At 38.1% G+C, this 18614-nt stretch overlaps 1 protein-coding gene and 1 long non-coding RNA gene across 13 annotated transcripts in view; one reads left to right on the forward strand and one right to left on the reverse strand.

Annotated features, from left to right (window-relative positions):
• The window catches only part of LOC137846130 (uncharacterized), a 49150-nt gene that overhangs the window by 20497 nt on the left and 10039 nt on the right, over positions 1-18614 (reverse strand). The window contains exon 1 of one of the 2 annotated variants that reach the window (XR_011090395.1): positions 3225-3519. The exons of the other annotated variant lie outside the window; for it this stretch is intronic. This is a non-coding gene — a long non-coding RNA (uncharacterized lncRNA). Of the gene's footprint in view, positions 1-3224; positions 3520-18614 lie in introns of those variants that run through there. 2 annotated transcript variants of the gene reach the window in all.
• Positions 8157-18614, forward strand: part of MYBPC1 (myosin binding protein C1) — an 81053-nt gene continuing 70595 nt past the window's right edge. For 10 of the 11 annotated variants that reach the window (XM_068663766.1, XM_068663789.1, XM_068663786.1 and 7 more), the window contains exon 1: positions 8157-8314. In XM_068663766.1, the coding sequence (XP_068519867.1) occupies positions 8290-8314 (25 nt within the window). In that variant the 5' untranslated portion in view covers positions 8157-8289. The remainder of the gene's footprint in view (positions 8315-18614) is intronic. The other variant, XM_068663840.1, reaches the window with a different exon arrangement.

Consider the following 18614-nt stretch of genomic DNA (forward strand, 5'->3'; position numbering starts at 1 on the left):
CTGGTCATTATAATGGATGTCACCAGTAAAACACAAGATATGAGGCATCTTTTTCTAAATTCACTTCAGCGTTGCTCTCTAAACCCCATTTGTTAAGGGTTTGGTTCAGCTCACTAAACATATGTGCCTAGTGCCATCAGAGGTGCTTGAAGTTACTAAGACAGTCATATGGAATAGGTGGGTATGACACCAGACCTACTGATGGCCCAGATGTTCTGCAGGGACAATGGGATGCTAAGAGGAATACCAGAAGGCACTCTCACATGTTTAAGCATCTGAACTGAGCCCAGTGGCTAGACCTCCACTGTCTGCAAGTCTGAAAAAATGAGTTCAGGTACAGAAAATGTCTCTGTGCTTACTGAAACTTAAACACAAGGGATCTCACCCAAAAAGTCAAAACAAGAGGTATCTGTCCTGAACTCTGTATGTGCATTGCAAAAGAAAAATATATCCACATGGGATTCCTCTTCCAGGGTTCACAGATCCAGAAAGAAAGCTATTCCTTAGAATAAGAGCCAAGGACAAGGACTGAAAGCTATATCTCTGGGATCCTCTTCTTCAACCCAATACCTTACTGAAGCTGCAAATCTCATGACTTGTCTCTGTTTCTTCCTTTATCTATAACATATTCTCGCTAGCCTACTTTCTTCAGACTATTCATCTTAATTAGTGCAGCAAGTCCTTGTTAACTGATTTTAACAGTTGTTTTTAATATTTAATATTACCTCTTCATGTAATGTTTTGATTTACAGCCAATCTTTGAAATTCCTGCTGGATGTTTTCATTAATTAATTAATCATTAATTTCCAGTCCAGTGCTGACTTGGAGTGACTGGAGGCTACAGTGACTTTGGAAATACTAACAGAAACCAGCATTGTATTCCTGTTACAGCCAATGCTTGTTCCTAAATCAAGCCAGGGTGGTGTGATGATGTTCCTGGAATTCAGACATATTAAGTATGTTAAGTAAAAGATTATATTTGTTAGCTGAGAGAGGGAATACACGATTCCTTTCATTGCACACTGTTCAGAGGAAGAAGGTAAACCTACAGCATCTGGTGAGTTCAAGGATAGCCATAAAGTTATCAATTTTTGACAAAAACAAACAAACAAAAACAAAACAACAACAACAACAAAATGATTTCTTAGTGAAAAGGACAAGGCCTCCTGTTATCGAAGTGGAGATTCGTAGCTAATTATTACACGTTTGCTCTGTGCTCCCAGCGGATGGTGTTGCCTTTGCAGTTATGTCTCAGGCAGCCCATGCCCACTCTCAGTGCATCTGAGAGACCCCTCAGAAGTTCACTGAAGGCTGAAAGGAATTTTATTTATTTCATCCAAAACAAAGGAAGAAAGAGACAGATAAGCTAAAGAAAACTTATCTCTGCACAACAGATGTTATTGGAATTAAGAAATCAATATGCAGTATTTCACGCGTATCTCAATTATCATCCAGAATAGGAAGCGGATGTTTATAAACGGTGGATCTCTGACACAACGAGGGTATAATTTCCCGTTAAACCTAGCACTATGTGTGTGTAGGTTGTAGCTAAGAGGGACAGTCCCACTCCCCTGCCTGCGGCTGTGTGCTCCCGTTGCCTCATGCCTAGCTATCATAGGGCTGCTGGAGGGTATTACTGCAGCCAGCTACACCAACAGAAATAAAGTATATCCTGCTCCAAATGAGTAGGATTCTTTCAGATCAGTAAGCTGAACTGGCTCATCCTGCATAGTCAACAGGTCTGATGCAAGACCTTCTGGCTGAGGAAGGATAAAAGAGGGGAGAAAGGGCCCATCTTGCTAGCAACATTCTGCAGCTGCACTGGATTACATGTAACAGGAAACTATACCATTAGTATGTCAAACAAATTTGTCCAGAGTATTATACTATTATAATTATACTGCAGTTATGTGAAGAACAAGTGATTAAATAGGTAAAGAGAATACCAGCCCTAGAACTTGATACCCTTTATTCCATCTATTCACACGCAGCAGTAGTGTTTTAGTGAATGTAAACAGTAATGATATATTGTAGTAACAACAGAGATTAGAGTGCCATAGCTATCAGGCAAAAGAACGGGCTATCGCCCTCACTTTACAAAGAGGTAACTGAGGTATGCCCCAGTTAAGGATGCTGCTAGCATGAACTCTCCAGGACATCTAGGAATTGAATGCATTTCTGTTAAAAACCTTCACAGAATGATCTGAAGGTGATTTTAGATAGTGACAATCTGAATGGGAACTGCCACTTTGACAACATTTCCAGACTATCAAAAAATTAGGGTGAATTTTAAAGTTGCATTTTCATCCTCGTCATGACTGAACTTGGGTGCTTTTATTTGAACGTTGATGAATTATGACTTTTGGATTTACATCACTCATCTTTATTTGTAGGAATATTTATCTACCTCTATGAAGTATTAAAGTTTGTAAGACTGCAAGATTTAAAATTCTAAAGGAGATATTTTAATCTCAATTTATTTCTTTTAGTTTAATTTGGTGTCTTGTGATGATTTTAACATATAAGACTGGTATTGTAACCACTAATTATGAGCTCTGCCTCTGCCATTGCAATAAATCTAAAACTGTCTCAGAAATGTTAGTCAAAGTTATTTGGAATCCACCAGTCTAGAATTTCCCATAATATAGGGCATACATCTTTGGCTGCAGGAGGTTCCTGGAGAGTTTTGACACTGGAACAACTCAATTGCAATCAGGAGGAAAGCAGAGTTGGAAAAAATTACTTGTGAAAAAAAATGTGTTACTGCTGGGACATTCAGTTATGGATTTCATGAATTTCCAGGACTAAATTTCTACAGGCTTGTTTTTGAAATTCTTCTAACTTCTAGAAAGATAGACCAAATACTCTGAAACTAATTTAAAATGAATTCATCAAATTGAATGGCAAAATGCTATACTTGCATCAGAAAACGCACACAAAAAATGCAATACTGAGGAGATCTGAATCCCAGTTTTTAATGACAACGGGGTGTTTTCCTCATCCAATATTTCATAGGGCAACACTGGAGGCACCATATCAGAGTGATTTGTTATAATTTCCTGTGTCAATCACGTGCTCTTTGTAAACTGTTATAAATTTCATATGCTTAATGAACAGATCAAATCTGGGCTGAAGAGAACTCTTTGTTATTCTGCATCAGGCATTCACAACCAGACAGTTTGTTGTATGATGGAGCATGTAAACCCAGCATGGGTCTTGCTTACCTAGGCATAGCTCAGGTGAGTAGTAGCTTCCAATTTCACCTGTGGAAGTAAGAACAAAAATCTGGGCTGCAATGTCTCTTTCCTCTCCTGGTTGCAGATTCCTCTTTCAAGTTTCCTCTTAAAAACAGAGTGAAATAAGCTTTGGCTCTCTTGAAGTCAATGGCAAAATTCCCATCACTTTTCCTTTCTTAGCATCCCTTATATTATATATATATATATTTATTCTGATTGATTCACCAAAGCAGTCGAAAGAAAGAAACTGCTCTCCTTCTTCCTCCTGCTGTTTTGCCTGCTGCCCTGACCTATGGACTTGCTCTTGACTTTGGTGCAGAGTGCCTCAGTGCGCTGGAATTTACTGTCAGAAAGGAAACACTGTGACTGCTATAGGACACCATGGGGCATGTATTGCTTACACAGTAATGCCGCTCTTTGGGTCATTGTAAGGCAGAAGGTAAAGCTGACAAGTGGTGTTTATCTGTCAACGACATCTTGTACGTGCCTTGAAGTGTCTCCAAGCCGACTGTCTTGGAAAAAAGTAAAATGCAATCTAGGCTTTAAAGATTAATCTTCCCTCATCTTGCTGCATAGAGTAAGACCCCATTTGTGGATACTACATCTATACAGAAAATATTTCTCATCATTTTTCAACCAAGGTCACAACTTATTTACATGATAGAAAAGAACAGAGTAGAAAAGTCTTTTTCCTGGCAGGTCTACAGTGTAAGGCTGTGATCAAACTGAGCTGGCCAGGTAAATCCTGGTATCTTTCATCAATACTAGTAAATTCTGTAAATATGTAAGACCAAAAGGACTGCCTTCACAAATCAGATAGGGACTTAACAACAGCAGCTACACTGAGATGAAGCATTCTTCCATGCTGAGGTATTTCCCTCTCTTGCAAAAATAGAATTTGTACATTTTTCAGTTGCACATTTTTAGTCTTCCACTTGCCAGTATGGTAGAAATTGAAATAATTGATTTGTTCATTTTATTGGCAGAAAAGATGCCCTTCAGATTATCAGTGACACCAAAAGAGATGAATGTACCAAAATCTAGAATGACCTATATTAAATAGAGTATGTGGCAAACGCAGAAGCTGAGCACAAAATGACATCCCTATGAAGTGATTCTGCTGCAGAAATGGAGAATGGGATTTTCAGGCTTTGTTCCAGTAGAAAGGGATGTGGGACTTAAATGGGGCTTGGGCATTGTCAAACTTCTTTCCAACATCCTCCTGGAAATGCATGTTTATTGGTCCTTCCGGATGGAAGGGAAGGCTTGTTTGCTGCTGCTTCATATTGATTTTCCTCAGACACAATAAATAACCGTACCCCAGATGTTACAAAACTCCAAATATTATAACTTATGAGAAGTGTTTTTCTGTTATATGTTTTTATTTTATTTTTTAATCAATACAAAATGAGATACTATTCATTTTTTAGTGAAAACTCACAGAGACACCAGCATACCAAGCAGTCCATCCACCCATCTACCTAGATTGAGAGAAATAATACATTGCAAGCCAGCTCCAATTAATTTTAAATGATTTCAGTGAATTACAAAAATTCCAAATAAAAGACTAAAAAGAAATAATCCTAATAATCCTAATAATCCTAATAATAGCAGTCTGATAATAAAGACATTCCCATGCAAGATAAGAGGCATATTCGAGACTGACTTGAATGTATCAAAGTAGAGACCTAAGTGTAAGTTTGTTGTATGTTGTTGAATCCCCTGGCTACAAATTGCATGCTATTTTGAGCTGTATATCAGCATTTTGGGGTTCAGTTCCAGATATTGTCTTGTGTAGACTTGGAATCCTTTCCCATTCTCTAAACTGATCATTTCTGCCCAGCATTCTTGTTTCGATGGACCGGCTTTTGTTGATATCAGTAAATATTTCAGTGGAAAATTTTTAAACACTTGAGTTTCTGAGGCCTTGCAAGAATCAATCCTGATCCTTTGGCTGGTTGACAAGATGAAGATTTTCCTCTGGTAACAAATAGACAGTGACTTACTAGAATAGAGATTGAAGTCAGTGAGAGAGTTCAGTCCTAGGAATAGCAGCAAATAAGAAATTATGGATGCAGATCTAGCAGCTGCAAGAACAAATAAAGGCTTTGGATGTATGACCAAGGAAATTTATTAAAAACAGATGAGACGGAATGATTTAATTATCTGATGCCTTGGTTAGTTGCTGTTTGGAAACCACTGAAGGAGCTGGGAGCTGAACAGAGTTAAAATAGGACACTCATGCCTTGGAAAGAGACCACAGAAGGACAGCAACATTAATTGGGACAGGAATGGAGGTGAAGAACTCAGAAAGTTTATTTTTGCCCCCTGAGGTCGATGAGATGAAGGCTGATGGTGGTACACGAATTACAGAAAGGTTGTATCACTGGAATTTTTGGCCAGAGTGGGGGAGAACATAACATCAAATGCAATGAATTATATAAGTATAATGTAAGGGTAGGAAAGAGTGAGCAAATTTTCAGATGATTGCTACTCCACTGTTTTGGTTTATTCCATGCAATTGAATGGCCTTTTGCTTGCACTTTTGACTGGCCTTTACGTAATAGACCTCAAGAAGAACACATCTTTCCACATACTACAAAGGCAACTATAGTGTTTTGTGATTATTTTCCTACACATGATTTTACTTTTTCTTCTGCTGCCTAGAAGAGGTTACAGAGCCAATATAGAGCCTGACTATACTAAGACTAGAATATACACTAGGGCATGGGCTGACATGTCCTGTAGAGATTGTTAGCATACCCTGCTACCGTTTTGCTTTATGCCAACAAGCACTCTTCCATCTATGCCTAAGCACAATTCAGGCACATGGCAGCAGCCATGCCCTGTGAACATTTTGGTTGCAGTCTGCTTTTCTTGGGGCAGAGAGGAAGTTTTAGGGGATGTATGAGAACTATGTCCTTTCATTTGCCCTCAGAGCCAGTGAGTGCTCTCAGCACTGATTTGTTTAGTAGTATAGAGGTAGTCCCTGACTTACATGCTGTCTTGCTGCAGAGGAAGCCCTTCAAGAATGTAGAGGTATTCATGGCCTTCAGTCCTTTCTCACTGTGAGATTCTGAAGGAGGTCCGCTCTGTAAACCACCTGGTGCTAATCTGCAACCATATTTATTGCTTGTATTAGCAGAAGTGTCCAAACACACAGTTCTCAACACCTCTTGGCTTTTGATGGGTGAAATGCAAAGCAAACTGTAATTATATTTTACAAAAGCATGCTCAAGAAACACCATACTGGAGAGAATCAGGAGTTGCACTTCATTCCCTTCTGGTTCCAGCCATTGAAATGTTCAATGCCTGTGTAGGGACAGAAATAGAGGGAACAGGAAAAAAATGGTCTCTACAGTGTTATTAGGTCTGTACACACATCAGTTCCCCAGTGTTACCACAATCATACATAGACATACAAAATCCCCTGTTGCCTAATTAAGGTGTCATCCTGTTTGCTTTCCAAGCACAGGAATTATTTTAGTGATATAAGCAGGTTTACCTAGACAGTGATATGAAAACAAGGGGGAAATAGCTTTAACATTCTTTGTTTAGGTTCTTGCAGGCAGGAGTCAGTGTGAGTCATGTCTTTCTCTGTATTTTATAGGCATGAATTTTATCTGACATGAATTAGTCAGATAATAAAACACCACAATGAGTATGGCAGAAAAAGCCTGGTGAGGAAAAATGCTATGTGATAGTCTGGTCTATTAAAGAAACAAAAGAAATGACCACCCCTTATAAAACATATATGGAATTTCTAAATATCCAGAAATCATAGAGGAAACAATCATGCGCTAGCTAGAGGATAAACAGGCACATGACTACTCCAACTTCCTAACTCCTATGCAAAGTTGTAAAATATGATTTCTATAGTATTTGGGTATATTTAGACAGTGTGCAGGCTGTCCAGTAGCCTAATTCTTACTGGTACATGACAATGATTTGAACACCTTCCTGTGTTTTAACAGCCCTTCAGAACCACTTTATCGCACTACAGTTTTGTCTTGAAATCCTAAAAGTGTTAAGAAAATAAATCTTTGTACCCATGTTTAACTTGACCTGCAGTTCTATTGCCTACATATTCATAGTTTAGGTAGGAGTTTAAGAGGAGGATAGGCCAGTGGCTTAGTATAGTGGCTCACTGTGTCTGCTGCAGATTGGATTTCCATTCCTTCTGTATGGCTTCCTGGCTTGGCAAAGGCAAGGAGTATAACATCTCCTGGATGGGTGGAAAGGAGAACATCTCATCTCTCAGCAGTGACATCTCCAGTTAATGAGATAGAAGTGCTGAAAGGAACTCTACAGTCTCTACCTAAGCCAAAATAAGGATGTCTCTTCCTCAGGGATCCTCAGGGAGGGAAAGGACCCAAGAAGTGTAGCAAATGTAAACAGAAAGGAGGCATGGAAGGTCTTCACTGCTCCAAACAGGAGCACAATAATAATTTTTTTCTTCATTAATACCACAAAGTACTTTACTATGCACTTCTTCATCTTTGCATCCCACTTTCTTTCCAAAGAAGGAAGTGAAGTTTAATCAAAAGCATCCTGCTCATACGTATTTGTCCCTTCTATGTTGTGAAAAGAGGTAAAACTATTTAGGTAGTTCCTATTAGCTCTGCAGGCAGGAGGGGCTCTTTAATAGCTCGGCAGTCACTTTTTCAACCTCTATCTGCATGTGTATGCATGTCTGTGTGTTACAAAGAGAGAAGCAGGGAGCGAGCAGTGCAGCTGAATTTAGAAAGTTATAGATGTTCTCATCAGCCCCATGCAATGTAGCAGAGATTCCTTCCAAAAGCCAAGGGAGCAGAGGCTGCAGACAACAGATGTGAGAGGGGTTCCCATAACTGTCAATTTTCAAAGTGTTTGCATTGAAAAGAGAGGAGGTGCTATTTTGATTGATATTTCAGTTGCAGTATATAAAGCAGAGGAATTCTTCTCACCCTCTGCTTGTCATACTGATCTGCATACTCTCTCAGCTGGACTTGGGGCTACTACTTACTGCATCTGAAAGGCTGAAACTCCCTGGGAATAAAGAGTTCTTTTAACAATGCCGGAACCCACCAAGAAAGATGGTAAGCATAGCAAATATTAGCTGAACATTTCTTAATTATGGGAAACCTGAGTATGTGCACACACATACAAAACACTTTTCAGACCACCTTGCAAATTTCAAAAACAGTAACATCTCATAGTGAAAGCCTCATAAGAGCATTACATCATGACAGATTGCTGATTCTTTTAAACTAAGATTACTTTCAGGCAGAGATATAAGGCAAAACTGCTTTGACTTCCAACTACTTCAGAGAACAAACAATGGCTTTACAGAGATACTAAGAAACCACTTCATTGGGCACATACTGTATTCATTTTTAAAAGACTGCAGAATTTTTGCAGTGCAATCAATAATTTCTCTATAGGTAAGATATCTAGACTGGAAAACAAGGTATAAGCATTTCGTACGTCTTTATAAAGCAACATGTTGATATGCATTTCATTATCCTCTTGAAAATTAGGTTGTAAAAGTTATTCAACAGAAAAGATATGTTCATGAAAGCTTTAAGTTTCTGATGAAAATACATTCTATATGTATATGTATTCTATATGTCAAATGCATAAGTGAAGAATATAGTAAGTTTTTCTATACAGATCAAACTAGAATGATACATTTTGCCACACAGAAATTATTATTTTATGCTTCAGAAGGTTAGTTAAGGCAGTAATACCAGCCCCTTCTTTGTACTATCAAGTTGACAGCAAACAAACTGATTACATAGTCTCATAGCAAGATACAAAATCATGTACATTGGAGATTGTCCAAACTATTAATTTATAACATTTTAAAAACTAGCATTTATTTTTTAGTATTTTGGAAATTTAAGCTAAATAAGCCTCTTATACTTGCAGTACTTCTATAGCTCTTCATTATTTTTTTGTTCAGGTTTAGACATTTTTGTTAGAAATTTTGATAACTGTTGTTTAGCATTGGTGATATTCATAGTTTCTAAAAAGCCACAAATGTGCAGATTGTATATGCTTTGAAACTACAGGCGAATAAGAGGTATACAGACACATTCCCTAATGCATTCCCAAATGCAAAACTGAATTTAATCTTAAAGACAATCTTGTGGAAAGAACAGAAGTCATTAAACACCATTTGTTTCCCATCAATTCTGAAAGTTCTGATAGGCCCTTGTGTGTAGTTTGAATGAGTACTTTTAAAACCGCCCTTTATCTAAAACTGACCTAAATTCTTAAAAAACGATTTTAAACTGATCTATCAGTAGAATTTGCTTTATTTGAAAAGTCATTTTGAAATATATTCTATTTTTTGTAGAAAGCAGGAGCAGAGCAGAGCAACTATCAGGAATATTAAACAGTTTAAGCACCTTGTCGGGGTGGGAACATGTGAAAACTAAACTTTTTGCATGACTGAATCTTAAGCAAGTTGTGTTGACAGACCAATGCGATCATTTTATTTACTGGTCCTCCTCAGTGCTCGAGGACAATGATGGATGAAGTATTCATCTGAAAATAGCTACACCAAGTGCACGTATTAATGCTAGAGCCTAATCCTCTATATCAAACCTAGAGCCAAGACACTTCTAGAGTGTCTTATTTGTAATTCAAATGATTTACACTTGTATTAAGTGTCCTTTTTATTTGATCTGTTATTTGACTGGAAATTACACAGCGTAATCAGAATGCATTCTGTGACTGACATCTAAAAAAAATAAAATAAAATAAAAATTAAATATTTCTGCACTTTCAAAAGATATATGTTTTGGAGAAAAAATGGTCTGGAGGTTTGTGTTTTAAAGATTATTATTCTATTTAAGACTAGATTGTTTCACAGATGTTCTTACAATACAGTGAATATAAAAGTAATTCTGGGGTTGTGCTGTTATTGACTCTGAACCAAAATACCTTGACATTGGAACAACTATGTGACTTCTGGTGAGTCAACATTGAGATACGTAAACAAAATTGAAGCTTTATGTCCTGATGGAGCTAAAGTTCACAGATAGGAATGAGCTCTAGAGAAGTGATAGGTACAGATTGTACAGTGGTTCTTCTTCATTGCAGTCAGATTATTTGCAGCCACTAGCTAATGGTGATAACAAACTTACACTAGTGTACTGAAGAGACTAGCTGCTTCCTAAAGATTTTTGATAGATTAAGAACTCACCTGAGCTACTGGCAGTATTTAACTATCCTAGTGCCAAGAGCGTTTGTAGTGGTACTGGTGCTATTAATAGTACTCTACCAGTGCTACTACTGGTAGTAGCTCTACCAGTAAGAATTCAGATACTCAACTGTCCATCAGATGTCTGTTCTCAAGCTAATTTCCAATATGTGAAGTATTGGAGACAATTAAGTAATAAAGATTTTCTGTGGACTGACCACATTCTGGCAGACACAGCTGGAAGGGCTCCCTAAGAAACCATTGTGGGCTGACTGCAGTAGAAAATGTTTCGGCATCACAGAAGTACCTAATTAGTACTTTGCTAATGTTTCCAAAAGAAGCAATCTATATGAATGATCCCACACTCCTTATTCTCACAGGACATTCCAGTTAAAAACAGCATACACAAGAGCAAGTAGCTGTGCAATCAGAAACTGGCTAACATTTGAATGTAAAGAAAATCTCAGCTTTACATTTTTTGTCACTGCAGTCACTGAAATAAATAGATATTTCAGGCAGTGCTGCAGCAAGCACTCAGGCTAGTTTTGTTTGTTTTGTTGTTGTTGTTATTTCAAGTCAAATTGTCTTTGAGATATTTTAAGATTATTAAATTACCAAAGTGAGAAATTTATAGACTTGGTGAGAGTGTAGCCTCACAACATGCTCTTAACAAATAGGATCACCAAATTAAGCACACCACTTGGCTTAGAGAAGATTGTTGGAGCACTTCAGCCTAATCAAATTCATAACTGTAGAAACAGCCTGATGTAAGGCCTTTACTGTACTCCTAGAGAGTCAATATCCTATAAACTACATTGGCTGTGGGTTCCTTGAAGTATATGGTCATGTCATTGTAAGATAGTTTTGTCTTGGTCTGTTTAAAATTTCACACTTGCAAGGTGAAGACTAAATCAATGGGTGTCCCATTAACTGATCCCAGCGGACGACTGGAATAAGACTGTGATGCCAAAGACCTTTCTCAGTGCATTTAACTTTAACAGCCTTTAGTTTTCCTAGTGACTAATAAAATAACCCTCCCTCACATAATTACTTCCTGTAATTTATTATAATCAGTCAGCCAATCTTTCCTCTCGTCCCCTTTCCTTTTACCAATATTCATAATAAGAGCTGCCCATTAATTAGGTGCCCTCTTAAACTGTCACAGGCCATGGCATTTGGATATGCTTTTGTAGAAGTGCCAAGTCTCTCAAGAGCAACGGTTGCAAACTATTTCTGGGCAACATCCCACAGGGACAGCTGCAAGTCAGTCCCCAGTAGGCAGCTCTGTAAATTTGCCTTATTTATTCTCCCCAATCTAGGAAATAACTCATGGCCATGAGTTAAATGACCATGCCAGATTTTAAGCTAAAGCATTTATCAACTGTCTGCCAGCTTCATTTTCTAAGGGTCTGCAAGCTCTGCTTGAATACTGCCTGGAGCAGCCACATACTGGCAAGGAATCAAAATAAAAAATCAGTGTGTCTACTTCTGCCAGCGCTTTACTCTTTTAGATCTATAAACAGCAGAGATTAAAAAGTTCTGAAGAAAGCTATGTGCAAATTTTGTCTGTTAGAAGGGTGATCTTTGAAACACGAAGAAATTTGTGAAAGGAGGTAAACAAGTGCATCAGTAGAGACTGCTTTGAAGACGTGACAACAGTGTTCTCTCTGAAGAAGTCCAGTTGAAACAGCCGTTACTTTGAAACATGACCAGTTTTTTTCATCATATCTCTTCTGTAGTTATATTTGCATTACATTTATAGCATTTACATTATTTAATAGAACAATTAGGTGTATCAAGATAACTGTGGCACTAATAGACAAGTTTTACCAAGGTTTGTCATATAAATCATATAAGTAGATATTTAAAGCAGTGTTCCAGAGGGAAATCAATCTCAGTATAGGGATGGATAAAAATTAATTAAAGTGGGATTTATTTTAATATCATATTTTCAAGACTAGACAATTTTTTGGAGGTGAACAAACAGTTAAATGGAAATTTTGCTTAAGCATATGAATTTGGCTTTCACCAAAATTAACATAACACTGCTGATCGAAAGTTTTCCTGAAAATCCAAGAACAGAATCACAGAATCACACCCAGCATGTCAACATTGTATAACATTGCTTTGTGCTTTTCATGCAGAAGGTTGAACGTGTAGAATCATTTTATTATGGCACCAAACTGGGTAGTGCAGCTGCTGTTGTCCTTGCTGCATAGACACATGCTTCAGCAAGGCACGAGAAAAGCATACAGACATTTATCTTCTGTCATTATCTTTGCCCCTCTCCAGGACTGACTGTAAAATGCATTCCTATTATTTCTAACTACCTTCAGTTTTGGAGCCCAGTCACGCTCAAAACTAGGCCTGTATGCATCAATTACAAGCACTGTATTAAAGTCACATGTAAACAAATTTTGATGGGTGAGGGAAGAAGGAAACCCTAACCCCTTATATTTTTTCCCTAACAATTCTTCAGAAAGTTTCTCTTCATCACCTCTAACTAATAAATTCAGATCTCTTACAAATGGAAAGCAAACTTACTCCTTACTGTTACAATTAACTCTACTGGAGTGGGCATTGCTCCCATCCCAAACTCTATTGAGCCCATGTCCTCCTGCATTGATCTTGTTGTATGTTAGGATCTGAGTTGTTCTTAGACCATCTTTGCCCTCCCATAGCTAATTTCTAAGTGTTGCTCTCACACTTCCTTCTGAGATACTAGTCCATTTTGGATTTGTTCTTTGACCTTCTGCCTCCACTGCTCTGAAGTTTAAGACTACTTTTCCAATCAGATTAACTTGACTGATAGAAAAAAAAAGGAAAAAAAAAGAAAAAAGGAAAAAAAAAAGAAAAAGAAAAAGAAAGAAACAAAAAAAAAACCTGGCAAAGACAAATCTTAAAACTGGATTTGTTTTGGTTTGGGTTTTTTATGTTTCTTTTTATTAGGATGTAAATGAAAGAACTGCATTGATTTTTTTCCTTATAAAATGCGTTGATTTTATTTTAATATTAGTGTAGGTGGATAATGCAAGATTGATCTGGTTTACTGTTGCTCTTACTGGAGTTGAAAATCTCTTCCACCCTGTGCAAAAAGCAGTACCTCTATGCACTTGAAAAATATTTAACATTGTCATATTAAAATCAAAACTCTGTTGAGTTTAGAAGGAAATAAAGGAAATGGCTTTTTAGCAGACCAAAGGGTACTTGTACTTGGCAGAACTGCAATTAGCAAATGCTGCCTTTGTGCCTCCCTTTGCTGCACCTGTTGGGAAGATAAATAAAGGACTGCCCAGTTCTTTCCCCTCATACCTCCTAAATATATCACATTAAGAGAGCTTAAAAACAAACAAAAAAGTGCTATAGTGTACCTCTGGTACATGAAAAACTGGATGAGTTTCTTCATTTTAGTTTTAAGAGATATATTACATGAAATGGCAGATTTTGTGGTCACATAGCCAGGAAGAAAAAAAAAATAACAGTGAACATGAACATGAACAGTCCTTGAGAAATATACATAGTAAAATATAAAAGACTCTGTTTCAGGAGGGGACATCCAGGGCATTCTTTGAACAGAAAGCACAAAACAAATTCGAAGAGAAGTTATCTGAGGAAACTTTTCTTGGTATAGGGCCAAATACTAGACTCTACTCAGGAAAATGCAGAGATTAGGATGTCCAATAAGAGATTAGGATGTCCAGTTTATTGGACATCCTAATGTAATAATTGATTTAGAGTGAGGGCAAAAAGTTTGTTCACATCCAGACTAATGTGGCTTTGCACTGAATATAAAAACATGTAAAAGAAAGGAAAATGAAAGAGGATAGAAATGTTAACTTCAGCTCTAAGCAGAGTTTCTCAGTCTCACTTCAAGCAGCTTTGTCTCTTGAGTGTTCAGAACTGTGTAGCTGACTCACAGACACTTCTCATCCCCTCCATCCCCCTCTGCTGTGAGTCGCTACTGAAGTAACATTTCTGAAGACTCCAAAAAAAAGGTCTTTTTAGCCACTATTAGGCAGCCAATATGAAAATATTTGGATTTTTCTGTCTTTCACCAAGGGACTTTGATGTACTTTATCACCAACAGAAGATTTTATTCTTTGGTTGAGGAATTGTTGGTATTTTAGGAGTTAGGAAGAGACTGTCCTTTACATTTTTTTATAAGCTTGCAATCATACAAAGATCTTAATGTGCTCTACACTGCAATGGAAGGAGTCTGGGCTAGGAACCAGATACCCAAATGGAAGTGAGGGCAATCGAACTAGGTGTCCCCACTACAGTCAGGGGAGCCCAGACTGCTCTTCAGCTTACTACCCAGCAGTTGCCTAACATAGATGCCTACTGCCATATGAGACACTCTAGGATACAAGAAATATCCATGTGGGTCTGGCAGATATGACTCAGGAGCTGAGATTGCAGATCTGCAACATCCTGGAGTGGCAGCTAGAAACCAGGAGGGTGTGCTACAGAAACTGAGTGTTAGTGAACAATAAGGCTGCAGAGTTATTCTCTATATCTTGACGAAGTAATGTTTAAGGATTTTCAGCAACAGACAGTTTTATGAGAAGAGAAAGGGAGTGTTCCATTCCAGCATTATTTGCAGTGAGACAAAGGAGTAAACTCACTTTGCATGTGGGACTCTGCCTCAGTACGTGAGCATTTGGCCCAGATTCCTTGGAGCAGAGGAGCACCTTTAATCTGTTAGATGCACTGATTATCTGGGTAGTTAAAAAAAAAAGGTGCTACTACTGCCACGTTTTTGTGAGTTGGGAGATCCAGCTGCTTTTACTTGCTCTGCTTTTTATAAGAAAGAGTCATTATATTTTTGTGCACAGCTAAGATGAATGTTTAAATCAACTCAAATGTAAATGTATTTTTTTTATATCACTGAGAAAACAAAAATGGTAAAATGCATTGCTGTTCAAAACAAAATTAACTGAATTAACTCTCCTAAATTTTGCTTAGTTCCTACAACAGCTTTAAGCTTTTAAATTAATGAATGGTTACATCAAGGACATTTCAAGCTATGAAGGACAAACACTTTTTATGTTAAATAATAAAATATTTCTTAATATTCTGCAATGTGTTCAGCAAAACACATGCAGAATTAGGAATAACCATGAATTCCAATTTCTGGAAGTTCCTCTCCTTAATTTGTCATGCATAGTTTTAGCTCCTTGAGCTCACTGAAAGAGCGAGTAGATCAGCAAAGACAAAGGCTCTTATAAAGAGAGTGAAATAGAGCCAACATTCAGTTCTGTGCCTGAAAAGTTTGTACGTCTTCGGAAGCTATTCTAGCAAGGTTTTGAAGGCAGATTCAGGCAACCTTCTCTGCTTCCTGAGACACTGAAGGGACAGAGATGAAGTAACTGTGGATTTCAGAAGTATGAAGATAGATAGATTTCTGCCCAGAGACCTCTCAGAACCTGGAAAAATGTGGAATTCTCTATAAGGAGTGGTTTCTCTCCCCCCTTATCCATGTCTGCACTGTTTTGGACATCTCCATAGAGCAGTCAGTGGGACTCAGGCTGTGCAGTGTAGGATGGCTTGCATCCACACTGCTTAGAACTGCCTTCTGAAGAAGACAGTCATACACACAACCCTTTACTTGGCCCAGTGCCCTTACATGCAGTTTCAATTAAAAGTGCCAAAATAACCTGTGGCCTCTGCTGCGGTTAGCCATGATGGTTTAGATGTCATAACACTGAGACGTTGTATGCCCCGCTGTGGGGTTTTGCTGGATGGGGGTTGATTTAGGATGTTACACCTTCTAGAGAAGTGTCAGCACATTGTTTAACAGACAGTCATCTATGGCACAGTCTCAGCTGTGCTGCATGTAGAGAGCATCGAAGGAGTAAACCATTCAGAAAACTGCCTTGTCTTGGAGGAAATTTATTTCTTCCAAGGAAGACCCTCAGGAGCCAGGTAACTTGTGAGTGTGTTGGTGAATGTGACTGTCACGCAGTGCAGAAAGTGGCAGTACCAGGACATGGGAACATGGCTGGGTGACTCATTTCACAGCTGAGAGCCCCCCCTATGTCATCTCCATCTTCCCCAGGGCATACAGATGCCACAGTGTGAAGGGAATCCTACTATGTCTTGCTCCAGTGGAACATGTTCAAAATAGTCATCACTCTCCCTTCACTGGAGATTAGGAAATATTTCTTACATAATTTGCTATCCCCTGGCCCTATGTCCAATTGAAAATAGCATGTGATATACTTCTCAAGGCAGTTGCCCTTGTATGTGGTGGCTACAGCAAGTTATTTTGATCAGGTGATTATTACAAAAAGCTCTGTTCTAATTTAATTCTCCATAGGATCAAATGGTGGTTTTAGTGAGTGTCTGAAAGCATTCAGTCGCACCATGATGCTTCCTGAGAGGCATCTGTATTAAAATACACGCTCATCATGACTTACAGTCTCAGAATACCTTCCTAATTTTGGTCATAAATGCCAAGAGTAGGTTGTAGTCACACACAGACACAGATGAAGAAAGGTTCCCTTTCCATACAGATTTATAACTCGACGAGTAATATGCATGGCCATGAACTGCAGAGACATTTGCTCCACTTCTTGTTATAGAACCAACTGGATTATAACATCTTGGGCGCCAAACAAAAGTAAATCACACAGTAGCTCAGACTGTTATTTTTTTTTCCTTCAGTGGGAGCCATACCTTGCACAGCCAGAATGCAAACCCTGTCTGAAAGCCTGTTCAACATTTTGTCTTCTCTCAAAGCCCTGAAGCTGTGATGAAAATTGAACTGAACACAGTTGCAGCTAAACCTGAAGGAGACTCCAAATGAAAAACTTACTGGTTCAGCTGATGGGCTAGGTCTTTCTCCTTAATCCTCACCTACTCCAACATGCTAGTGGACTAGAAAGAGCAGTAAGACAGCTGTTGAATGGCTGTTGAATGTCTTTGGACATTTTTGTGTTCATTTGCATCACTTTCTGCCACAGGATCTTTTTTTGTGCAAGAAAAGTGCACAAGTTATGTTCCCTAGCAGCAGTTCCAACAGTTCTATAAAGAAGAAATCTTCTTACCATCACTGCTTTGTAGCAACATTAGGATTCTCAGAATCTGGGCAGATTGTGCTAGTTTGGTAGGGCCTTTCACTATTTTCTGATCTGAAATAAAACATTTCAAGCCATATGCACATCTGAACATACATGACCTTGCATTTCTGTCCCTTTTCAAGAGGTTTATTAGTTTACAGTACAACTAAAGAATTACTGTTCCTAGCAAAAATTTCAGAAAACTTTTAAACCTCGGTGATGTGGAAAATGTGTATAGCTAGAGATATCTAGGAACAGACACACAAGAAATGCCATGCAGATGGAGTAAATCACTGACTAATAGCTTCTGGGTCTCGTGCTGCGATATTCACATAGATGCAGATATACATATACACACCATAGCACACTTGGTACCATCTGTTTTTATAAGAACTTAGTATCTAGGCCAAAAACCTTATTTTAGACCCAAAGAAAAGCTGCAATACCAATGGAGGCTGTGGCTGCCACTCCTCCACAGATGCAGACTTCAGTGAAGGCACAGAGGGTCAGATGCCTGATGACATTTTTTCCATGGCATTCCCTCCAGCCTTACTAATCTTTCATCTAAGCTTTCCTTAGCCCTATTTTTAAAGGGGAAATCTGACCTCTGTCCTCTGCCCCTTTTTCTTTGCCCTTGTTTTGCATTTCCATGTTTTGCAGTGAGGGCTTTTTCTCTTACAAGAAAAAGCTTTTTTAGCTGGACAGAAAGTATATTCAGTAAGCTGTGACTGTTATTCACAGCAACACCTCAAATGCATTCTGCTGTGATGCCCTATAAAAAGTTTTCTTTTATATATAACTGACATTTTGATCAGACCCTTTGCAGTTGTTCTGCAAACATCCCCTAATATAAGCTAAGAAAGTGGATGGAAATACCCTCTTTTTCATCTTGAATGAAGAGAGAAATAAATTCAACTCTGATGGTTACCTGAAGACGAATTAAATTATTTTTTTTCAGTGAAAGCTTAAAATTCTCACAGTTTTCTGATATTTTATTTTCACTACTTCAGAATGAGATTGAGAGGTAGAAAAATTAACTGTATTAATACGGAGTGATGTACGTAACTTAGCATGCCTAATAATCACAAAGGGGCATATGTGACTGTCATGTATATAAATATTGGAGTG

The sequence above is a fragment of the Anas acuta genome, chromosome 1, assembly GCF_963932015.1.
Source record: "Anas acuta chromosome 1, bAnaAcu1.1, whole genome shotgun sequence".
Taxonomy (NCBI): domain Eukaryota; kingdom Metazoa; phylum Chordata; class Aves; order Anseriformes; family Anatidae; genus Anas; species Anas acuta.